The sequence below is a fragment of the Pseudopipra pipra genome, chromosome W, assembly GCF_036250125.1.
Source record: "Pseudopipra pipra isolate bDixPip1 chromosome W, bDixPip1.hap1, whole genome shotgun sequence".
NCBI classification, from domain to species: Eukaryota; Metazoa; Chordata; class Aves; order Passeriformes; family Pipridae; genus Pseudopipra; species Pseudopipra pipra.
Genome location: NC_087580.1, coordinates 8,099,589 through 8,118,665, shown reverse-complemented (window position 1 = coordinate 8,118,665; position 19,077 = coordinate 8,099,589). Strand labels below are relative to the sequence as shown.

The following is a 19,077-nucleotide window of genomic DNA, read 5'->3' as shown; positions in this document are numbered from 1 at the left end:
AAAGGGAATGCACAGGAGTGGAGACCCTGCTGGGATGTGCTTTGTATTCAGGAACTGCCCAGCACCAGCTGGATAGAGAAGGGCCACACCTTCTGTCCCTGCAGGGCTGGGATTCACTCCCTGCCCCAAAGGCCCCCAATGTGTCTGAGGAGCCCTGGGTGGTGCCTGTCCCACAACTGCTGGGAATGGGGACGGGGTCCCTGCACAGGCCCTGTGCCGTCCATGGCAGCTGCTGCCCTTGTGCTGCAGAGCCCTGGCACCTCCCCTGGCACTACAGGCCCCTCTTTGGGTACTAAATTCAGGTTCAGCTGTCCTGAATTTTGTTCAGCAATGAAGGGATGTCCAGGAGACAACTGCCATTGTATTCTAAGGATGTGTAGAAAATACCCTGATAAAGAACAGGAGAGAGACCTCCCTCCCTGCATTTGGTCAGCTGAGCACCTCTGTGGGCTGCCCTGGACAGGAGGAACAGTGACAGGTTCCCCTGTCCTACATGTGGGCCCCTTCTGCCACTGAAGTTGGCCAAAGCAATGTCCCAGCAGCCTCCAAGAAGATCCCACAGCTGCTGCCCTGTGCCTAGGAACTGCTGCATTGGAGCCTGCAGTTCCCAGCAGGAATCTCAGTCACCTCTGGCCCCTCAGAAGTGACCAGGGATTTGTGTCCCAGCAGGTCACTCCTGGCTTTGGTCTTCATTCATTCCCATGGGATCTGGGACAAGGAGTCTAAGACGGTTTAAATAATTGCACGATCCACTTTGTGGGTACAAAGCTGAATCCTTTGTTTGACACAACTCTAGCTATATATAGGGTTCAGGGAAGGGGGGACACACATTGTATTCACATTTGAGGTTGAGGGTCCAGGAAGCGCAGGGAGATATTTTTCTTCAAACAGATAAACAGATATTTCTTTATCACAATTACAACAGGAGATGGGGTAAACAAGGTGGTAAAAGGATTTTCGTGGAGACAGCAAGTCTGCTTAATTAAAAGATAGTATAAAAATATTAGGTGGTATATGTAAAGAAGCTTTCCTTGTCTGTCTTTCAATTCCATGGTTTCTGGCTAAGATAATTTCTTATCTCTGCAGTGTAATCTGCCCCAACAGGAGTCACCTGCAGGTGCCTGTTTTGGGCCCCCTGAACTGGGGCAGGAGGAATCCCACCCCATGGGGGCTGTGGAGGGAGCTGAGTGTCCTTCTGGCCCCAGGTCTGCAGAGCCACAAGGAGACACCTCTGTTGACTCAGCTGAGTCCCTTCCCTCAGTGGGGGTGAAGGAGATCCCTCCTGGGCACTGTCTGGGTTTCCTGTCTAATGATGGGACATGAAAAGGGGACTCTTGAACTTAACTCAGTGTCTGTTTGGAGAAATGACCCTGCTGAAAGAAGTGTCTGTGCCCAGCTGAGAGAAGGATCATCATTATTTCCTTCAGCTGTGTCCCAGCAGGGTCCCCTGGAGCCCCAGGGACACTTGGAGGGATCCCTGAAGGGCAGAAGTGCTGCCTGGGGCTGTTGCTGTGCTGCTGAGCTGGGCCGGGCTCCTGGCACACAGGGAGCTCCTGGCAAGCTCTGCCCAGGAGCAGCTCCTCTGCACAGCCCAGCAGGGCTGAGGGCACTGCCTGCAGCACCCAGGGCACAGGAGAGAAGGTAGAGAGATGAGAGGCAGCCTGGGCTGGGAGGTGACTGAGCTCTCACTGTGGGAGAAACCTTCACGGGATTTGAATGATTATTTCTCTGGCTGCAGGAAAGTTCAACTTCCCTTCCTGAAGGCATCTCCTAAAGCTCCCACAGCTTCTAGGATCTTTCAGCAGGACTCTCCCAGTTGCTGCAGTGCAGGGGAAGTGGCCATATGGCAGAGCAGGGCAGGAGCTGCAGGCAGCAAGGGCAGAGAGGAGAAGGGAGCAGGAGGTTCAAGGGATCCTGGGGTGGGAGGACAGGGCAGAGCTGCTCAGGGGAGGAACCTTCCCAGCCCTTTGCCATGATCAGGCTCTGGCTGCAGAGCAGTGCAGGGGAGTTCCTGCAAGTGTCTCTCCCAGCTGCCAAATACCCCCAGTGGCAGGAGCTGCCAGGATGGCTCTGCTGGATTTCCTGGGGTGCAGCAGGAGAAGCTGCTGCAGAGCAGGACTTGCTGCTGCCCCCTCAGAGGCCCAGGGCAAGAAGGTTTCCTGTGCCAGGGCTGGCTGTGGGGTGGGAAGGTGGGGGTGCAGCCAGGGGTGCCCAGGGCTGTGGTGCAGAGCAGGGTCCTGCCCCCAGGGCTCTGTGTGCTGGGGCAGGGACTCTGCTGCCTGCCAGGGGCAGCTCTCAGCCCGGCCAAGGAGCTGCCACGGCCCTGCAGGGAGAAGGGGTGGGTGGAAGGAGTGACCCCTCAGGGCAGGGCTGGGCAGGGCTGGGCAGGGCTGGGCAGGGCAGGGCAGGGCCCTTCAGCTGCAGGGTCAGGGCTCCTCACAGCTTCAGCTCCACCTCCTGCCATTTCCAGGGGCCCTTCTCAGGAAGCACATCCCCCCAGAACACCTCCCCTTTCCCAGCCACCGCAGGGGTCTGGGATCTGCTCTGCAGCCCCTGCCCAGGCAGAGCTGCCCCTGGGCACTGGGCTGGGGATGGCTCTGGCAGCACTGGCATCCAAATTCAATCCTAAATGTGCCAAGTGAAACTGTAACAAAACTACAGCAAATCCCCTCAGCTCTGCTCTGCAGTTGGGCAAACTGTGAACAGCAGGGCTGGAAACGCTTTGATGTGTCACAGGCACATTTAATCTCGGATCACCCCGTGTCCTGAGTTGCCTCTCACAGCAAGGAGGATTCCTCGGGAGCCTGTCACAGGGTCCCTGCTCTCAAAGCCCCCATCAGCCAGCAAAACCCAGAGCTCAGGGGAGGGGGATGCAGAGAGGTCTTCCTAAAAAGAGAGACACATTTTGCCAATAGAGTCTGACCTGACTCAGTCCTGCCTTTTCCTCCTCAACAGAAAACCACACCCTGAGGCAGCCCCAGAGCTGAGGGCAGCACTGCAGGAGGGGTCTCAGCTGAGAAGAGCAGAGGGGCAGAACCCCCCTGCCCTGCTGCCCACGCTGTGGGATGAGCCCAGGACACGGGAGGTTGTGGGCTGTGAGCTCCCATTGCTGGCTCCCATCCTGCTTTTCATCCCCCACTATCCCCATGGCCTTGGATGCAGGGCTGCTCTCCATCCCTTCAGCCCCGAGCCTGGCCCTTGAGATCTGGGGGCATTTGACACCCGCTGGCTCCTTTGATCCCCTTTCCCATCCCTCCCAGAGCACAGGGGAGGTCCAGGTGCTCCAGGGGCTGCCCCGTGTGCCCCTTGCCTGTCCCAGCCCCCAGCAGGGACATTCCATGATGCCCCAGCCTGCACTGCTCAGGATGCACATGGAGGGGGTGAAGGGGATCTCGTGTGCAGAGATCCCCAGGAGCCCCCTGAGCCTCTCTGCTCATGGCAGGGGAGCGGCCAGAGAGGCTCCGGGTGTGCAGGGGCTGGAGAAGGAGGGGACAGTGACACGGGAATGCAGGCACGGAGATGGGAACACACACATGGAGATGGGAACACAGACATGGAGATGGGAACACACCCATGGAGATGGGAACACACACATGGAGATGGGAACACACACATGGAGATGGGAACACACACATGGAGATGGGAACACACACATGGAGATGGGAACGTACACATTGAGTTGGGAACACACACATGGAGATGGGAACACACACATGGAGATGGGAACACACACATGGAGATGGGAACACACACATGGAGATGGGAACACACACATGGAGATGGGAACACACACATGGAGATGGGAACACACACATGGAGATGGGAACACACACACACAAGATCAGGCAGAGTGGCTTTGCTGAAGAGATTTATTGATCATTCAGGGGAAATGCCCCTGGGCTCTGAGGGAAATCAGGGGGTTCTTCCAGGGATGATCATCTCCTCATGCCGCTGGAGGGGGACAGGGCACGGGTGTCACCACCAGTCCTGAAAGACAGAGCCCCAAATGTCACCCCCAAAGTCCACTGCAACACGAGAGGGGCCTTGTCCTGACCCCTCTCCCTGCAGGCACTGCTCACCTCAGACATCCAGGGATGCAGCCACGCGTTTCTCACCAACAGGACCCACCACCTTCTCAACCACAGGGGGCTGGGGACAAAGGCAGGCTCAGAGACACACTGGGTGCAGTGGGATGTACTGGGAGCCTGGGGGAAGAAATGGAATCCTTGGGAAGGTGCACTGGGGTATACTGGGGCAGACTGGGATGGTCAGAAGTGTCATGGCCATGTGAGGGGAGGACCCAACTCAGGCAGAACTCCTGGTACCCACCTGAGCCATCTTCAGGATCCCAACTTCCACTAAATCCACCTGGAGAGAGACCAGGAGCCCTGGCTGGTCACTGGGATGTCCCCGGTGCCAGCGAGGGATGGGGGGACCAAAGTGTCCCCCAGTTCCCAGACTGGATGCCCTCCAGTCCCCCCGGCCCACTCACCTGCAGATCATTTTGGGTTCCTGCCAAGAGTGCATGGGCAAGGAGAGCAAAAGTTTAAGCAGGATTGGCCCCTGTGGGGCTGGGGGAGGGACACGGGTGTCCCCAGCCCCCCCAGCCCAGGGCTGCCCCCGTCTGAGGGGGAAAATCCCTTCTGCTCCCCCCAGCCCCACTGCACCCAGTTTCACCTCCAACCCCTGTGCCTGCAGGGCCCAGGGTGGGGATGGAGACAAGGAGAGCCAGGGGAATTCAGGGCCTGCAGGGAGGGTGGGGGGAGGTTGGGGGGGACCCAAAGATGCTGAACTGGGGGGAACTGGGGAGCCCACGGGACTGGGATTGGGGTGTTGAAGGGGCCCTGTGTGGGATGCAGGGGAGGGGAAAGGAATTCAAGTGTAGGGACATGGGGACTGCAAGGGAGAGGCTTGGTGGGGACAGGAGGAGGAGGATGGAGGAGGACAAAAATGAGGGGACTGGGAGATGGTTGGGAGTGGAGAGGGAGGCAAGGAATGGTCTTGGGAGGTACCAGGGCAGTGGCCTGGGTGAAAGGCAAAGGTCTGAGGGGAAAGATGGAAAGAAAAGCTTTGGGAATGATCAGTGGGAGGATGTTTGGGGACACTGGGTAGGACACAGAGCAGATCCTGGGGAGGAGATGCCTGAGGGGACCAAAAAGGATGGGATGGGTGGTCCAAGGGGTGGGATTTGGGAGCACCATTAAAAGAAACAGGTGGGGGCCCTCCCAGCAATTGACAGTGGACCTCCCTTGTCAGGGATTGCTGAATGGCTTCCTGCTGTTGCATCTTTCATTTCTTATCAAAAATCACCCAAATAGTTTTCAAACAGTGCCTGCCAGTGGAGCTTGAAGGCACTCGTTCCATCAAAGCCATACCTGTAATTCAGAGGCATAAATAGAGAATGTAGATTTGTCTCTTAAGGTGCTGTCTCATTTCTACTAGAGGTCAATTAGCATCATGTAAAACATGATCATTAAAATTAAAACTCTTACCCTTCTATTTCCCTTTGAAAAATAATTCTGCTCTTAAAACTCTCACTTCTGTTTGATTTTTTAAAATCAAAATGAATGTGTGTACTAGTGGACACAGACAGGGCTCCCTCACAGAGAAGCCCATGAAGTATGGGCTGGATGAGCAGACAGCAGGCTGGTTGAAATCTGCTGGCTGGGGTGGTGATCAGGAATGCAACATCCAGCTGGAGGCCAGTGATCAGCAATTCCTGGTGAACATCTTCATTGATGATCTGGATGATGGGATATAGTGCTCAAGTTTAATGGAGCTGATGAGTTTACATTCCGACTGCAAGGAACATGTTTTCACATCTGAAGCAGGGGATGGGAAACCAGAGACTCACTGTGAACACCCAGTGATTTCCAGAGCCTTTCCAGAGCATTTCATTCAAATCCGGGAATTTTGGATTAAAAAATCACGGTGCTCCTCCATTACTCTGGAAAGGGGACCCTGGTCTGTCAGGAGTGAGGACATTGCTGAATCTGAAAGCTGGAGAAGACAACAAGAAATGTGTGACCCTCCAGAGGATGAAAGCCCTGGATGAAGTTGTCAAGAAGTTCAGACCCAATGCCTTTCGAGTTTTACGGTTGTGTCTTAACATTTCTTGTAGTTTTTCCCTTGTTTGTCCCCTGAAATTGTTTGATGAAAACTCCCCTTGATGTCTGTATCCTTAGACCCCGCTCCCCGATTGGCCAAAGTTTGCTGCATTGCAGTATTTCCCTTTTGGCCACCCTTTCCCTAAAATGGATAAACCCTACCCCTTTTTCCCTTATCTAGTTACACTTTGCATGCTGGGGTCCCATCTGGGGTGCCAGGAAGAGATGTGCTTTGGTACCAGTTACCTCTGAAGCTGCTCGTAGGCCTTCATAGGCTGCTAAGATTTCCTTCTCCTCAGGGGTGGAATTGGCCTCAGAACCTCTGTGGCTTCGGCTCCAGAAACCCAGTGGTCGCCCTCACGTCTCACCAGGCACCTTTGGCCAGAGGCTCCAGGAGGGACCTTTATCTCCAGCTGCAGAGTAGAGCACATTCTTTACCTCTGGTCCTGTCCTGACTGCTCCAACAGCCACGGCATGTGCAATCTCTTGCTTGATCTGCCTGAAAGCTTGTTGTTGTTCAGGACCCCACTGGAAATTGTTCTTTTCACAGGTCACAAAGTAAAGAGGGCTCACCATCTGGCTGTACTCTGGGATGGGCATCCTCCAGAAGCCAATGGCTCCCAGAAAAGCTTGGGTTTCTTTCTTGTTTGTGGGTGGAGCCATTGCTACAATCTTGTTGATGACGTCTGTTGGTATCTGGTGTCGTCCATTTGCCATTTCAGCCCTAGGAACTGGATCTCTTGGGCAGGTCCCTTGACCTTACTCTTCTTGATGGCAAAACAGGCCTCGAGGAGAATCTGGATGATCTTCTGTCCTTTCTCGAAAACTTCTTCTGCTGTGTCCCCCCACACAATGATGTCATGGATGTACTGGATGGATGGATGGGGGTCACAGCATCTCGGTTCCTCCGATACTGTTGCCTGTGTACAGTTGTCGTGGCCGTTGGCACTTCTTGTCCCCAAAGCTCCAGCGATTCCTTTCGTACAACAAGGGGACCAATGCAGCACCACCTCTCCAATTTTAAGTAGCATTTTCGCTGCCTTCACCACTAGGATCATTGTCGCTGAACAATGCAGGGATGGGTTAGAGCTGATCTTGGAGTCTTTGCTACCAAACCTTGAAGGCCACCATCAAGGAAACTGGCTACTAGGCCGTGGATGTCGAAATTAAGGAAAGGAAGCAATTTGTTCCATCCATCTGAACGGTCCCTTACAGGATGCCCTGGGACAGGCACAAAACCAGCAAGAATCAGGAATAAAATTAGTAAAAAGGCCATTGTTATTATTTTTCTTTCTCCTTGTTCCTAAACAAAGCTATGTTTAGATAAACAAAATCCTCCTTGGCAGCTCTCCCAGGAGTGTCCCAAAACAATGGTGGATGCTGACAAAACAAACCTGCTCTTGGCAGCTTTCCCAGACAACGTTCCCACAACAAAACCAAAGGAACCAAAACAATCCCACTTCGGACACCAAAACCATCTGTAGCCGGTTGGAGTTGGCTTCCTGCCAAACCCCACAGACTACAGAAGATTACTACGTGTAAATTTAGGGTAGAACTTAGGTGGGAGGTTCCTGTGCCACAGAGCTCTTGCCCACAGTTTCTCTTGGAAAAGAATGGAGTTCCACAGCTCATTGCTTCCATTTCAATCTTTTTGGCCTTTGACCACTCTGGAAAATCTGTACCAACCTGATGAGCAGAAGTCTTGGGCTTTACCACAGGTGTCTGGGTGGTGTTCTGAGAGCCAGACTTCTGCTCAGTCCCAAACTGATGCCAACATGTCCCAGGCCAGGTGAATCCAGAAGTGGACTTGCAGCCAGAACTCCGCTGACAGCGCTGCTTGGGACTGCAGATCTGCTTCTGTGGCGCTCCAAAAAGAGCTTGGTGTTGGCCACTGCAAGTCTCTCAGTAGCTCTGAAACATTCACAAGCACACACAGAGTCATCTCTGGCAGGAAGGCTTTTGCAAAGTTCCCCTCCACAGCCTTGGCTACTACTCGACTTCTAAAAGCCAAGGGCATGAAGAGCGTCCAAAACAAGCACATCCTTTGATCTGAGCTTGTTCACAGGGCCTGTTTCTAAGAAATCACACCAAGTGCAAGGAGCAGCCAGTGTCACCTCCAGAAGAACTCTGGCCTACCCTGGCCTTCTCAAGGAAAGCTCAACCCTCAGACCCGCTGCCAAAACAGAAGCCAAGAAAGAGCCGCCTTATTTTGGATTCACAGAATCCAACTCTCTTCTCCCAGAGGCCTCTCCTTATTCAAACAGGAAAGGGCACAAGATTCATCTTCTCTGTCACCCACAGGATGAGGAGAGGAGAGACTGGTAAAAAGACTGCCTGCTAAAACAACCTCAACTTGAAAAGACACCAATAATGCCAGAGTGGTGCTGCTGTGGGGTTACTGCTGGAACTCTAAAGAGAAAGGAAGACAGGTCTGAGGAAGGGAAGGCTCTGAAGGAACTTTCCCCACAAAGATGCCACGTTTTGCTTTCACACCTGACGCTGGCCAGATGTAGAAAAGGGATTTCCAAGGAAAATGCAGGAGGAAAAAGGAGTCTGTTCTTACCAGTCCAAAAAAGCAGGGACTTACCTTTCCAGTTTCTTGGCGAGGCTTTTTCTGGTTTTGGCTTCCACCAGATACAGCTCTTTGTACTTGTCCACTTCTGCCTGGGTGGATTCTTTTTGAAAAGGTCTTTCTGCTTGGTTGCTTTTTGTCCTTCCCAGTGCACGTTCCAGATCTCTAATTCTGTCTTCTAACTGTTTTTTCAGTGAGTCCACATGACTGCTTCTGATTTCTTCTAAGGTGTCCTGGTGGGCTGCCTGTGCCTGAAGGAGACAGTGCACCTTCAACCACCACAAGAAAAAGAGAGCTCTGCCCAGCACAAAATTGCACACACCCAGTTCCAAGGGCCCAGCCTTACTCAGAGAGGAGGCTCTGCCTCCTCACTCCCAGCAGCAACCAAGGCAGAACCCAGGAGCTACCAGGGCAAACAATTCTTTGCAGTGGGAAAGAAGCCCAAATGAGCACTCTGCTTCAAAGCTCCTAATGAAGAGACACTGGGTCTGTAGGACAGGGCATTTCCAAAAGGATTCTTCAAAGACAAGAAGAGCTTCCACATCCACCTCCAGCCCCTCACCCACACCACTGGAATTTCAGTGACTCCTTTTCTGAGCACTTTCACCCCCTACAAGGACAAAGCAGCACCTGTAGGTCTGGCCATGACAGCTGCAAGTTGCCAAACCCATTCAAGGATGAGCAGTGAGAAGCAGAGCAGCGCACAGAGATCCCCCCAAGCACTGCAAAGTGGGAATCTGTCTTGGGCAGCCTTTGGATTCAGGGACCTGCCAGCACATTCCACACCCATGACAGCACTCCTGCCCAACCAGATTGCCTTCTGCCACTGCCTTCAGCAAAGACAGAAGCTAACCCACAGAATACAGGAGCAAAAGAAAAAGACCAAACACCATGGCCACAAGAGAAGTTTACGTAGTGCCTGTGGACACTGGGGAGAAATTCACTTACTTGCAAAAACTCATTGACTTCTTGGAGTTTTTGTCTTATTTCCTGGTCTGCTTGTTCTTCCACCTCTCTTTTACACTGTTCGAGTTGGCTGCGATCCACCACGTTGGTCTCCAAATGATGGTGGAGTTTTGCCAGCTCTTCTTGCAGCTGGCATTTGTCCATGGCCAGGTTCTCGCACTCCCCACGCAGGGCAGACAGCTCTTCTTGCAAAGCCTGATTTTTGGCCTCCAGCTGCGTGCACTGTTCATGTTCCCTGTCCAACTGCTGGGAAAGTTCAGCAACCTGCAGACAGAAAGAACAAAAAAGGAGCTCAGCATGGTTTACAGGCAGTGAATTCTGGGAAAACCTCAAAAGGAGGTGCCCAGGGAGACTTTATTCATCATCTGCTGGCTCAGGACTAGACACAAAGTGCAACCAGGCTTTTCTTTTCCAGCAAGAACAGCTTTCCCATCATTTGTCATGGGATTCCTCAGCTTCCCAGCCTTTTGGAGTTCCTCATGCAAAAATGCTCCACGCTTCTGGACTCCAAAGGAATGACTGCAAAGGCAGGAAGCCATTCTACAGGGATGCCTTCAAACCCAAGCGTGGCTCTGACAGACGCCGCTTCAGCAACGGATCCGAGTGACGAGCGGAGAAGGGATAAGAGGTTCTGTGCCACTGCTGCACAGGCACAGCAGCCTCAACAGCACTGCTGGGAACAGTCCTTCTGGCTCCCCGCCACAGGATGGGCTGAAACAGCTCCCCGTGAGCAAGAAGGGACAGATTTTCCCCTGGGAGGCCCCTGTCCTCCTTGGGCCCTGGGCAGCAACAACACTGAGGAGAAAAGCCAAACCTCAAGTGCCTCCTGCTCAGCTCGTGCCTGAGACAGGGCTCAGGGGCTGATGGTGCCCTGCCAGTGACAGTGCTGTTCCTCCCCTCTCTGCCAGGGCAGCAATTCATCTGGCACACCCAGAGGACGCTGTCACAGCCTCCCTCCAGCTGCAGCCAGGCCTGAGCTGGGCCCCACTGCTCTCAGCCCATGCACGTGGTGTCCTGCCAGGACGGCAGACCTGCCCATCCCTCAGGCCCAGCCGGGGGATCTGCACTCTTGGCTGACCCCGCTCACTCTCAGGGGACCTGTTCTGCTCTTCTTGCTCAGGGCCTGTGGGACGGCTCCCTGGCCCCTCAGCTCACGCACCCTGCCAGGCTGGCTGCCACTCCTGGCTTGCCCCTCCTCTGCAGGACAGCCTGGCCTCCATCAGCCCTTACACCTACTGCTTTGCCCTCAACATTTCCATCTTTCCCCACAAGGAGAACTACCCCGGATTAGTTCGAGTCATCTCCCACTGGAACAGCAGGAGGAGCATTAAGAAAAGCCCATCACATCCAAAATGCAGCCAAGGGAAACAAAATCATCAACATGACAGGAAATAGAGGGAAAGCATCTCCCAGCTTTCAAAAGAAGGAACACCACAACCAAAGAGCCCCACCCATAGAGCAGCTCACCTCTCTTTGGAATCTATCAACTTCCTTGACCTTTTCAGAATATCTCCTCTTCATTTCTTCCAGCTGGGACTGACTTCCTTTCTCTTCATTAACCCGGAGTTGCCTCCTCTCTATCCTCAGAAGCTTTTCCAGCCTGCACAGCAAATTAGTCAAGAAAACCATGAAACACAGGAAGAACCAGCCTTTCCCCCACGGTCTCACAGAAACAGCACAGACAGCATCCAAGCCTAGAATGGCTTGGCTTGGCAGGGACCTTAAAGATCATCCAGTTCCAAGCCTCCTGCTGTGGGCAGGGACACCTTCCACCAGACCAGCTTGTTCACAACCCCATCCAACCTGGCCTTGAACACTTCCAGCCATGGGGCATCCACAGCTTCTCTGGGCAACCGGTTGCAGTTCCTCACCACCCTCACAGCAACCAATTTCTTCCCAGGATCAAATCTAAACCTACTCTCTTTCCATTTGAAGCCATTCCCCCTTGTCCTCTCACTACCTGCTCTTTTAAATGCACTCTCCTCATCCTTCTTATGGGCTCCCTTCTCACCCCAAAAGGCCACAATTAGGTCACCCCAAAGCCTTCTCTTTTCCAGGCTGAAGGGTTGCAATTGTCCCAGCCTTTCCTCCTAGCAGAGGTGCTCCATCTTTCCAAGCACCTTGGTGGCCTCCTCTGGACTCAGTCCAACAGCTGGAGGTCCTTGCTGTGCTGAGGAGCCCAGAGCTGGATGCAGCACTCCAGCTGGGCTCTCCCAGGGGCAGAGCAGAGAGGCAGAATGCCCTCCCTCCACCCGCTGGCCACGCTGCCTTGGACGCAGCCCAGGACACAATTGGCTTTCTGGGCTGCGAGCGCACATCGCCGGCTCATGTCCGGCCTCTCCTCCAGCCCAAGGGCTTCTCGGCAGGGCTGCTCTGCCCCTCTTCATCCCCCAGCCTGCACTGATACAGGGGCTGCCCTGAGCCACGGCCAGCAGCTTGCACTGGCTCTTGGTAAACCATCAGCAGATTGCCATGGGCCCACTTCTCCAGCTTGTCCAGGGCCCTCTGGATGGCATCACCTGTGTCAAACACACCCCTCAGCTTGGTGGCAGCTGCAAATTTGCTGAGGGCGCACTCCTGCCCTTCCTCTGGATCATTAGTGAAGAGATTAAAGAACACTGGGCCCAGTCCAGACCCCTGAGGGACACCACTCGGCACTGATGGCCCTCAGCACTCTGAGCCATTGATCACCACCTCTGCATGGCACTGTTCACCCAATTTCTTATCCATCTAACAGTCCACACATCCAATCTGTCTCTCTCCACTTTGGAGAGAAGGATGTTGTGGGGGACTGTGTCAAAGGCTTCCCAGAATGACAGGGAGATGACATGGGTAGCCCTTGTCCACTGAGGCAGTCACTCCATCTTAGAAGGCCACCAGGTCGGTCAAGCAGGACTTGCCCTTGGCGAAGCTGTGCTGGTGCTTCCAATCACCTCCCTGTCATCCACGTGCCTTGACAGAGCTTCTAGAAGGATCTTTTCCATCACCTCCCCAGGCACAGAGGGCAGGCTGACAGGTTGGCAGTTCCCAGGGCCCTCCTTTCTACCCCTTTCAAAGATGGCCACAGTGGGGTTCCCTTTTTCCCCTCACCTGGGACTTCCCCTGACTGCCACGACTTTTCAAACATCAAGGAGAGGGTCTTGGCAACTCCATCAGACCCTGGTGGCCAATGGAGGGCAATAATGCTGGCCAGATGTAGAAGATGGATTCCCAAGGAGAATGCAGGAAGAAAAAGGAGTCTCTTATTACCACTCCAAACAAGCATGGACTTACCTTTCCACTTTCTTGGCCAGGCATCTTCTGGTTTTCACTTCCTCCACATACAGCTCTTTGTACCTTTCCATCTCTCCCTGTGCTGCTTCTTTACGAGAAGCTCTCTCTTGTTGGGTGTTTTTGATCCTCTCCAATTCCCTTTCCAGATTTCTAATCCTTTTTTCCAACTGGATTCTCATGGATTCACAATGACTGCCTTCAATTTGTCCTAGTGGGGCCTGGTGGGCTGCCTGTGCCTGAAGGAGACAGTGCACCTTCAACCACCACAAGAAAAAGAGAGCTCTGCCCAGCACAAAATTGCACACACCCAGTTCCAAGGGCCCAGCCTTACTCAGAGAGGCGGCTCTGCCTCCTCACTCCCAGCAGCAATCAAGGCACAACCCAGGAGCTACCAGGGCAAACAATTCTTTGCAGTGGGAAAGAAGCCCAAATGAGCACTCTGCTTCAAAGCTCCTAATGAAGAGCCTGTGGACACTGGGGAGAAATTCACTTACTTGCAAAACGAGGCTGACCTCTTGTAGCTTTGCACTTCTTTCCTGGTCAGCTCCTTCTGCCACCTCTCCTGTACACTGTTCTCTTTGGCTGCCATCCAGCACCAAAGTCTCCAAATGGTGGTGGAGTTTTGTCACCTCTTCTTGCAGCTGACATTTGCTCTTCTCCAGTTGTTCACACTTCCCAAGCAGAGTGGACAGCTCTTCTTGCAAAGCCTGGTTTGGGGCCTCGAGCTGCATGCCTGTTCCAGGCTCCATGTCCAGCTGCTGGGAAAGTTCACCACCCTGTGCACAGAAAAAAAAAATAAAGGAAACTCAGCATGGTCTAAAGGCAGTGAATTCTGGGAAAATCTCTCAAGGGGGTGGCCATGGCAACTGTATTTATCATCTACTGGAAACCAGCCTAGAAAACACTTGAAAGATTCCCCGACAGAAAGAAGAAACTTTAGACCTACTTAAGAATTTGGGAGACACTTCTGGCAACAATACTTCTGGGTCCCTTGGAGCTCATGATGAAACTCCTCATTTAGAATCTAAGAATTCCTCCAGTGTTCAGCACACCAAATACCCTCAGGGCTTTTGTAGCAGCTGGGGAAAGGAGCAGGCTGCTTTCTGAGCAGCCTCTGCTGAGGAGAAGGCAGAAACTGAGCTCCCCAGGCTCTCCAGGAAAACTTCATCTGACAGTTGCCCCACAGAAATAGGCAACTAGGCTCAAGAGTCACAAAAAGGCAAATTTAGCACCAGCTTACTGAGGCAGAGGCTTGCAGGGCTCTCGGAAGGGCTTCAACGCTCTCTCTTGGCTGCTGGACAGTGCCTTCCAATCTGCTGTTCTCACTTGCAAAGCTTAAGAAGAAATACAGCTCTTATTACCAGAAAAGCCAATGCCAGACAAACTGTGCTGAGGAACAGAAGCCACAGCAGAAGTGTCCTTCAAAATCCCACTGACTGTCCCCCTGTTTCCACCCAATCCCCCAAAGCCACAGACCCCTCGCTTCACTGGGTTACTCTCTTACTGTTGCACGTCTTCTTCCAGGAGGTCCTGCAGTTCCTGGGAGGAAGTTATTGCCTCTCTTGTCTTGGCATCCAAGGCAGTCTTCAAGTCAGGAACACAATGCTCAGACTGAAGATGCTTTCCTTCCTCCTCCTGCAGCTGTAAAATCACGGGAAGAATCCACAGTTGTCAGGGGAGCTTTTCCAGAGAGGAGCCAGCTGCTGCTGAAGAACTCAGGTGCTGCATGTCTGTGTGCATCCCCTCTGCCCAAAGAACTGCAATCCATTCAAGTCCCTTCAAAGCTTCACTTCTACTCCCCAATGAACACACTGAGCACTGTCTTGTCCGTTTTCAGGATGGATAGGAAGCAACAGGCACCCCCAGGTTTCTCCCTGTGGGGACAGGCTTTCCATACCTCCGCGTCAGCCCTGTCCAGCTCCTCCTGCAAGCGCAGATTATCTTCCTCCAGGTGAGCCTCATGGCTTCCAGGAACCACAAGAGCACTCCTAAAGCATGCAAAATTTCATCGGAAACATGTCTGATCCTGCATCAGTTTTCCCCTGCTTGCTCCCAAAACAGCTCTTCCCCCCTTTCCTACAAGCTCCGGGAAAGCAAAGCCAAGTCCATGGAAGCACTGGAGAATTTCTCTTCCAAGGGGCCTCCCTAAAGCAGCCTCAACTACCAGCTCAGGCCGTGCTGTTCAGGGCTCCTTGCACTGCTCTTCAAAGTGCCCCCGATGCGGCTGCACAAACTCCCAGGGCAAGCCCTTCGACCCCCTGACCATCTCCATGGCAGGAAGTTTTCTCCTTCTGTGCTCGGAGCCCCTCGTGTCCCCTGGGACAGTGTTGCTTCTCTTTCCCCCAACGCTTCCCTTCAGAGCACTGAACGCCCCAACTCTGCCGTGCCTCAAACCCCCCTGGCCTGCAGAGCAGCCCCGCTGCTGAGCTACTGGCAAGTTTCCCCGGGGCTCTGGCTCTGGGTGTGGGGAGGGCACCACAGACAAGGCTTTCTTGCAGACCTCAGCGGGCAAAGGACGAGAGCCCCTGAGGTACGAGAGCAGCCAAGGGCAGACCTGCATTCACCCGTCCCACGGGGAACTGCTTCCACGGGGCTGCTCCTTCTTTTTCCCAGCTCATTGCCACGCCCCTCGTCTGGGTCACACTTGCAGACTACCCAGAACACCCGGGGGCTGTTTTGACAAAGCCCTCACCTTTCCCCCTGGCCTTGAGCAGGCCTGTCAGCTGCTTTGTTCACAAGGCACTCCAGAATCTCCTCGTGCTGTTGCAAGGCTGCAAGTTTCAAGGGGGTAAATCCCCACTAAAAGGAGAAAGAATCCCCATTAGAAAGACACAGACAAGCTCTGCAGCTCTTGGAAAGAGCAGCTTTAGCCACGTGCCAAGGTTACCTGGTTCTGAGCATCACTGTTGGCATGATGCTCCAGTAACAGCCCTGCTACAGCTGTGTTTTTAGAGAGCACAGCCAGGTGAAGGGCAGTGTTGCCGTCAGCGTCTGCCAGATTGGGGTCGGCACCGTGTTCCAGCAGAACAGCAACACATTCTTCCTGCTCCTGCTGGACTGCCTGGCAACAACACACCAAAAGGGAAAGACTTTTAACTTTTCATCCCCCTCTGTCACAACTCCCTCAGCTCCTGAGTGCTGCCATAGAAGACCATCTTCAAAGATCAGCTAACAGAGGCTGTGCCCTGCCCATTGCAATAGGTGTGTTTCTATGGCCCCGCCCTGCAAGGAATCCTGCCAGACACCTCCCCTTTAACACCCCAGCACTGAGCCCCACCTCCAAGCTCAGAAGGCATTCCACACACCTTCATCAGGGCTGTTCTCTTGAAGTTGTCAGTGAGGTTGGGCTGGCTGTTCTTTCTTAGCAGATATCTGACGACATCTGCATGGCCATTGGCTGAAGCCAGATGCAGAGGTGTCCTAAAAATTAAACGGACACTCTTAACCCAGACAGACAAAGGACGAGCCCAAGCTGTGTCTCTACCCAGCACGCTGGGGACCCTGCCCAGACTCTGTTCCTGCTGCTGCTGCTGCTGCTGCTGCTGCTGCAATGCTGCCCTGATGAGCCAGAGGGCAGAAGAGAACAGGTGAGGGCTGAGCAGCTGCAGAACAGCCCTGCAGAGAGAGCACGGCCAAGGGGCAGGTGGGCAACACGCGTTTGCAGCAGCGCTGGAGCCCGGCCGGCAGCTCCGAGCAGTGAAAAGCTCAAGAGTTCCCTGTCCCAGCTGACAGGGCAAATGTCACTTTTCAAGCCTTGTCCCTAAGAGAGGGCTGCCGAGGACTACTGCAGCTTGGCTCAGGAGCAGCCAAGGTGTGCCATCAGCGTGGCCCAGAACTCACCGCATCTCCTGGTCTGGCCTGTCGATGCCGACTACCTTGACGTACCAGCGCCAGCGCCTCAGCCAGCCCAGGTCACCGCGGGCGGCCGCGCGGTGCAGCCTGCCCAGCCCCTGCTCCCGGAGCTGGGAGGCGCTGCTGGAGCTGGTGGCAGCCCAGGGCTGCCCACTGGGGCTGCTGGAGGGCGACTGCCGTCGCTTCTTGCTCAGAAGCCACGGCATGGCCCTGCTTGGAGCTCCCAGCAGCAGGAAGGGCAAGAAGGCCCCGGCGGGCTGCCGGGAGCCAAGTGGGGATGAGGAATGGGACGGGGCGAGGTTTAGGGGGAGGGTGACAAAGGGGACGAGAATAAGGACGGGCACAGGGTATGAAGCACAAGGCAGACGAGGTCGCCCTGCGCAGTGGTCGTGGCCTGCAGCTGCCAAGACGGCGATGCAGGCGCGCAATGCTCCCCGAGCGGGATGTGCTGCTGCTCCCCGAGAGGCTACAGCAGCTCTGGGCGCCGGCTGCGGGCACCAACAAAGCCGTGCCCGACTGGCGCCTGTGGCGTCACAATGGCTGGTGGAAGGCTCAGCACGTCAGCGTGGGGTGTGACAGAGGCCACGGGGCAGGGTGGGGCCGGGCGGGGCAGGGCAGGGCGGGGCAGGTGTGAGGGCGGCCCTGCTGGGCCTTGTGGGAAGGAGGCGGCCTGGGCCTTGTGAGGGCGGCCGGCGGGAGTGGGCACTGCCCCGCCTCAGGGTGCCCCGGGGCAGGGCCCGGGACGCTCCCACCGGGCCGCAGGCTGCGGTAGGCGCTGGAGCAGCTCCCGCATCACCCGCTCTGGCTTTTTGCTTCAGCCTGGAGCCGGGCTGCCTCTGGACACACTGCCATCAAATGAGGCTCAGGACGAAGTGGGGCCACCACAGCTCTCAAGAAATGCCCACCCAGTGCTCCAAGCCCGCCAGGCCAGAGTTCCAGGACAATTCCCCAACTCCTTTGTCTTGTCCCTCTTGAAGAGCAGACACCTCACCCCCCTTCCCCTCACAACTGCTCTCTCCTGCTGCTTTGCCAGATGCCAACAGTGAATTTCTGCTCTGCTGCTCCACCAGCCAACGGGCAGCACACAGCAGGGCAGGAAGAAACTTTCAAACACATCTTGTCCCACTTTGTCCCAATGACAACACCAAGTGAAGGCCCAGAGGTTCTGCACCAGCTTTCTCAGGGGAGGGACGCTACAATGCACCGCAAACAGGCTGAAGAAATTTCCCTTTTTCTTTGTGGATGTATCAGGGTTGTATTAGATGTTGATACTTTTGGTCTGTTTTTGGCCCAGCCACCTGGGACAGTCTCTCCTTTTCCTGCCAAGTTAGGAGAAAACAAGCACTGAGAAACTGGAACTTGGTCCTTGAAGGAGGCGTTTTGTACAAACTTCAATTAATTGGTGTCTTCTTATTGGCTGATGGCCTTCCAAGGGCATTTGAAGAAGAAAGTGAAGAGGAGGGGGATGAAGTATGGCCCCAGACCCCCTGAAGTACAGTGTGCAAGCGTGGGGGGAATTCCAAAGGACACACGAATGCACAGAAGGGGCACCACTTCCAGAACACTGGGAGGGACTGAAGGCCTCTGGCTGGGTGGTGCTGGCCACACCTGCCCAGGCAGACCTCACCAATTAATTGGGTAAAAAGCTGATGGCTCGTGCTCAGGAGACACAAGCTTCACCTGAAAGGACAACGTTGCCTGTTGCGGGGACGCTGCGACCTTGTGAGCCTGCCGACTGTCCCAGAGTGCAGCTTCTGCTCTGGGCAATTCTGGGCATTCTGGGGAGGTGAGATAACTTCAGAAACAACACCTGGGGGACTGAGGAGTTGTACTGAGGGCTTATTTTTCTCCTCCTTCCTCTCTCTTGGCTTTTTTCCTTTTGTTGGCCACCTCTTGCTAATAAATATTGGTTTTGTTCCTTCCAAACTCTCCCTGATACAGCTGCTAAGAAATTAATTAAAAAAACAAAACAAAACAAAACAAAAGAGCCCCCCCCCAACTAGAGGAGAACTGTTCCATATTCAGTAGTACCTGCACAGATAGGACCCCAGCTGGCAAAAAGCAGGATTCATTGAGTTCAAAAAAGTATTTCTTTTATAGGACATAACCTGTAAGGTTTGAAGAAAGGAAACCCTCATCAATCACAGAATTCTAGAATAAATAAATTTTCTCCAGAAATGGGACTACCCAAAACTTTCTCAGTTAGAATAGAGCTTTGCTCAAAAGCTGGCAACCTAACCCCAGAATAGCTCTGGGTATAATAAGAGACAGGGTGCTGAGAGTGTTCCAGTAGGTGAGGGAAACAAG

The 19,077-nt window shown here is 54.1% G+C and overlaps 2 protein-coding genes and 3 long non-coding RNA genes across 5 annotated transcripts; all 5 read right to left on the bottom strand.

Moving 5' to 3' along the window:
- Positions 1-3,851: 3,851 nt before the first annotated feature.
- On the bottom strand, positions 3,852-4,508 carry LOC135405873 (uncharacterized). Its single transcript, XR_010426059.1, has 3 exons — positions 4,330-4,508; positions 4,080-4,205; positions 3,852-3,987 (listed from the first exon to the last, which is right to left on the bottom strand). It is a non-coding gene; the product is annotated as an uncharacterized LOC135405873 (long non-coding RNA).
- Positions 4,509-5,261: 753 nt separating this feature from the next.
- On the bottom strand, positions 5,262-5,860 carry LOC135405885 (uncharacterized). Its single transcript, XR_010426071.1, has 2 exons — positions 5,493-5,860; positions 5,262-5,375 (listed from the first exon to the last, which is right to left on the bottom strand). It is a non-coding gene; the product is annotated as an uncharacterized LOC135405885 (long non-coding RNA).
- A 1,738-nt stretch (positions 5,861-7,598) lies between these two features.
- Positions 7,599-12,989, bottom strand: LOC135404829 (ankyrin repeat domain-containing protein 26-like). The gene is made up of 5 exons (XM_064639561.1): positions 12,919-12,989; positions 11,113-11,245; positions 9,628-9,909; positions 8,695-8,930; positions 7,599-8,018 (listed from the first exon to the last, which is right to left on the bottom strand). Exons 1-5 carry the CDS (start codon positions 12,987-12,989, stop codon positions 7,817-7,819), a joined length of 924 nt encoding a protein of 307 aa, XP_064495631.1. The 3' UTR covers positions 7,599-7,816.
- A 134-nt stretch (positions 12,990-13,123) lies between these two features.
- On the bottom strand, positions 13,124-14,213 carry LOC135405869 (uncharacterized). Its single transcript, XR_010426056.1, has 3 exons — positions 14,159-14,213; positions 13,413-13,694; positions 13,124-13,154 (listed from the first exon to the last, which is right to left on the bottom strand). It is a non-coding gene; the product is annotated as an uncharacterized LOC135405869 (long non-coding RNA).
- A 1,914-nt stretch (positions 14,214-16,127) lies between these two features.
- On the bottom strand, positions 16,128-17,485 carry LOC135404828 (ankyrin repeat domain-containing protein 7-like). Its single transcript, XM_064639560.1, has 2 exons — positions 16,759-17,485; positions 16,128-16,338 (listed from the first exon to the last, which is right to left on the bottom strand). Exons 1-2 carry the CDS (start codon positions 16,974-16,976, stop codon positions 16,128-16,130), a joined length of 429 nt encoding a protein of 142 aa, XP_064495630.1. The 5' UTR covers positions 16,977-17,485.
- Between the last annotated feature and the right edge of the window lie 1,592 nt (positions 17,486-19,077).

Excerpts from the sequence above, each read along its gene's own strand:
- LOC135404829 (XM_064639561.1), bottom strand. The coding sequence starts at position 12,989 with ATGGAAAGGTACAAAGAGCTGTATGTGGAGGAAGTGAAAACCAGAAGA. Across the intron at positions 11,246-12,918 it reads CTGGCCAAGAAAGTGGAAAG|GCTGGAAAAGCTTCTGAGGA; the intron begins GTAAGTCCATGC and ends TTTGCTGTGCAG. Across the intron at positions 8,019-8,694 it reads CTCGCCAAGAAACTGGAAAG|AGCTACTGAGAGACTTGCAG; the intron begins GTAAGTCCCTGC and ends TGAATGTTTCAG.
- LOC135404828 (XM_064639560.1), bottom strand. The coding sequence starts at position 16,976 with ATGCCGTGGCTTCTGAGCAAGAAGCGACGGCAGTCGCCCTCCAGCAGC. Across the intron at positions 16,339-16,758 it reads AGGCCAGACCAGGAGATGCG|GACACCTCTGCATCTGGCTT; the intron begins GTGAGTTCTGGG and ends TTTAATTTTTAG.